Here is a 3941-nt window from a genome sequence, read left to right as displayed (position 1 = left end):
TTTTTTTGAGATGGAGTCTCGCTCTGTGCCCAGGCTGGAGTGCAGTGGTGAAGTCTCGGCTCACTGCAACATCTGCCTCCCAGGTTCAAGTGATTCTCCTGCATCAGCCTCCTGAGTAACTGGAATTACAGTGGGATTACAGGCATGCGCCACCACGCCTGGCTAATTTTTGTATTTTTTGTAGAGACAGGGTTTCACTGTATTGGTCAGGCTGGTCTCGAACTCCTGACCTTGTGATCCGCCCGCCTCGGCCTCCCAAAGAACTGGGATTACAGGCGTGAACCACTGCACCTGGTCCCTTTATGGCTTTTAAAAAGTTATCTGCCAGTTAAAGCTCCTTGCTCTTTTTCTTTCATTCATTCGTTTATTTATGTTTTTTCATGTGACCAGTAGGGTATAAACAGCCCTTAAAGGGCATATGTCTGGCCTTTGAAATAATTGTTTGGCCACTATTAAGGTCTTAGGGCCTCTGGACTATTGAGAAGTTACATAGCTTCAACCTGAGTCACACATTGTATATTTGCTTTTGCTAGTCTTTCCACATTTTATCAAAGGTCTGTTTTTACAGAAGCCTTGAGATATGAAGATCCCTATGCCCCTGACCCCTCCCCATTAGGAGTGTTTTTTGTATTTAGAAATTGGTCTGATGAGTTAGGAAGCTCCATTGTTCCCCTCAGGCAGTCTGAGAAACACTGCTGGGACATCACCTAATGCTCACCACACTTGAGAGGCTCCCTGGGTCCTCCAACAACCACAGCACCACTTTGGGGGCCTTCAGTTACCTATGAGAGTGCAAGGAGCCTTACTGAGTCATGGAGTTCCTCACAGATGGCACCAATATGACCCTGAAACAGCAGCTTCATCAGGGCTTCCTTCCAGTCTGGCCTCATGACTGCTGTGAAGGGAAGGGCCTTGGAGCTTGGTAGGCAGGGTGAGCCAGGGAGGCATTTCCAGCAAAGGCTCTCAGGGTGCCAACTGGACAGTGAGAATGGCTTTGTGGGTGGCATTTAGAAAAATATGAAGGAGCACCTCTTGATGATGTTGAGTAGCAGAGGAAGATCAAGATCATGACAGGCAGTGGCAATAGTTTGTTTTTATTGCCTTTGCCCATTACTCCATATGACTGTCATTCAGAATTACCATACCATATATTCACAACTGAAATGAGGATGGTTGTGACTAAAAAGGAACCAGTGATTGTGGTAGCTGTTGAAGTGGCTTTTGTTGAAGTTGACCACTTTACTAATGGTGTAAACTGAACAGCCCTAGTGATATTGCTGGTAAGCCATTTTAGCAAAGGGTGTGACAGCAAATGAATTTGAAACAAATGGAAGTACTTTTAGAAGTTGCAGAAGCTAAAGTGACTTTGATCACTGCTGTCATTAGTCTGCAAACTGGTTTCTTCAAAGAAGCAAAATTTATAATTATGAACACTAAGCCCTACCATGATGGCAGCTCAAATGTTCTCAATACCTGCAACTGAACTGGCTGAAGTTTTTGTTCTAGATACAAGATCAGAGAACATGCAGGGAAATGGGCAGGTTTCTGCAGATGTAAGCTTCAGGAGCAGCGGTTGGCAGGGGCCAGCTCCAAGAAGACCAGTTCTAGATAGTTGCTGTTTGTGTATGCCCAGGGAAGCACCAGGAGCTATGCTACAACCAGGCAGCTTTTGTTTATGATCTTTGGAAAGCATTTCAACAAACCGTTTAATATACATTTGTCTCATCCCCCTGCTGTTGACTATTTGTAGTGGTCTCATTTGCGTCTAAACTGAAACAATTTTAAATTGGTGTCTATGAGGTTATTCTTAAAATTTTTCAACATCTACATGTCCTGTTAGAATATATTTCCCTTAAAAAGAATAAGTTAAACTGAGCATCTGCTATTCAGACGGTTTGCTGTGCCTGTAAAGGGTATGCTATTCAGCCACCTACCCATTTAAAAAACAACAAAAAACCTAGAAGATGCATGGTAGCATAATGCTTTTCTTCAGTGATTAAACCTCTATTAATACGTGTGTTAATCCTATGAAGTACTGTATTTCTACACAGTTAAAATGTATTAGTGGAAAAAATATAAAAGGGATTGTGAAGTGCATTTATTAGTGTAGTAAATTAAGTCCTGATTAGCTGATTATCAAAACATTATCTGATTTACATTTCTATAGGCTTATGGACATATGAACAGGAAATTAATTTTGGAAGTAGGTTTAGTTGGGTTTTTAAGCTCAGCAAATGAGAAAACCACATCTCTGCTCATATTAACTGCTCTCCATACAGGAGATCATCAAGCATTTGTTGACTTAGCCAGTGGATAAAATATTAAAACTTTAAACCCAAGAAACCAAATATGTTGTTTAGGTATTTATCATTTTTATACAGTTAAGTACTTGTAGGGATTACTGTGAAAGTGGTTAAGATTTTCTCTAGTTTTATGTTTATTTGCTTAAGCATTTGGCAAGGGCAGCTGTGTGGTCATGTGGCTGAGTACTACTCCCAGCCCTTTCCTCTCCCACTGCATTCAGTTCTGACCAGGATGGTAGATACTGAGCACCTCAGGGTTTCATTCCTAACTCAGAAAAAACACTGAGTTTTTAAGTCCAGTGACCTACTGCGAGGCATATCATAAAATGGGTTTAGTCTAGCCAAGACATCCACCTTTGATCTTTCTGCCTTCCAAAGTTTAAAGAGTATCTTTACCCTGTCATAGTGACAATTTCTCACCTTCATAATATATTAAAGTGAGCAGAAACTTGCATTATGCCCTTATGACATAGCCTCATGTGCTGGGACAGGGGGAGGGGATTCCCTTCCCCTGTAATGTAGCTTGCTTATTTATTTATTTGAGATGAATCCTTGTTGCCTCAAGAGTTTTTCCCCCTCAGAGATAATAGCAGTGGCTCTCGATGGATCCATTTGTTGCCGTGGTGATATGCCCACTCCTTTTGTTGGTGCTTCTCAACTTCAATAAGCCCCTTCCTGTTATCGGCCCGGTGAAAATGTCTGCAAGTTCTTCAGAGCTAATAAACAGCATACATCATTCCTTTCATCTGATCACTATAGTGGGGCCTTGTGAGTGAGCATGAAGTATGAATTGTACAGCTGCACTAATGGAACTCTGAAGAATGAGGCCCAAGTCAGCAGCACAAGTGCATCAGAGGCCGTAACCTTCAACCTTCATCCCAGTCCCAGAGTGCTGGGATGCACAAGGGACCACAAGTAACTGTACCTTGTGTGAACATTAGTATGTTAATACAACTGAGTAGCCTATATTTTAAAACAGAGTTTAGAGCTATTCTAGTCACTCAGAATGATATTTTTGAAGATAGCCCAGTTGACTGACATTGTCCTGTGCTGGTTCTGTTGTGTTCTTCCTCCTCCAGGAATGAAATGGAAAGGCATTTTTTGGAGCTTCTTCAGTTTAATATTAATGTTCCTGCCAGTGTTTATGCCAAATACTACTTTGACCTTCGCTCCCTAGCAGATGACAACAACCTGAATTTTCTGTTTGCTCCGCTTAGTAAAGAAAGAGCACAGAACCTAGAGGTAAGGCTGTGAAGTCACTAAGTGGGGTTTTCCATCGGCCACCAAAGCCAACATCTGTGACTAAATCATATTAAGTAGTGATTAGGAAAATGGAAAGCTTTAAAATTAACTAACACACTGAAGAGCTTATTAGCCGTTTGGCATCAGATTTCCTGTGTCTTTTATGGTTTAGACAAAGATCAACATTATTTAAAAATTATACATATTAACTCTTCTGTGACCATAATTCAGAATATTTTAAATCAAATTTAATCTGTTGTTAATGAGGCTTCCTTTTGAACTTCTACCCTTTCATATAACCATACATGAATAATTTTTTTAGCTGGGTGCTGTGGTTCATGCCTATAATCCTAGCACTTTGGGAGGCCGAGGCAGATGGATCACCTGAGGTTGGGA

At 41.2% G+C, this 3941-nt stretch overlaps 1 protein-coding gene across 1 annotated transcript in view; it reads left to right on the top strand.

The window, feature by feature from the left end:
• CCNYL1 (cyclin Y-like 1) overlaps window positions 1–3941 on the top strand; it is a 45757-nt gene that overhangs the window by 36968 nt on the left and 4848 nt on the right. Inside the window, exons 9-10 of the mRNA XM_011949995.1 lie at window positions 3102–3218; window positions 3383–3545. Coding sequence (XP_011805385.1) covers window positions 3102–3218; window positions 3383–3545 — 280 coding nt within the window. The remainder of the gene's footprint in view (window positions 1–3101; window positions 3219–3382; window positions 3546–3941) is intronic.

Source organism: Colobus angolensis, unplaced genomic scaffold, assembly GCF_000951035.1.
Source record: "Colobus angolensis palliatus isolate OR3802 unplaced genomic scaffold, Cang.pa_1.0 Scaffold30, whole genome shotgun sequence".
In the NCBI taxonomy this organism is placed as follows: Eukaryota; Metazoa; Chordata; class Mammalia; order Primates; family Cercopithecidae; genus Colobus; species Colobus angolensis.
The sequence above is the reverse complement of the archived record's forward strand: the minus strand, read 5'-3'. Positions and strand labels throughout refer to the sequence as shown.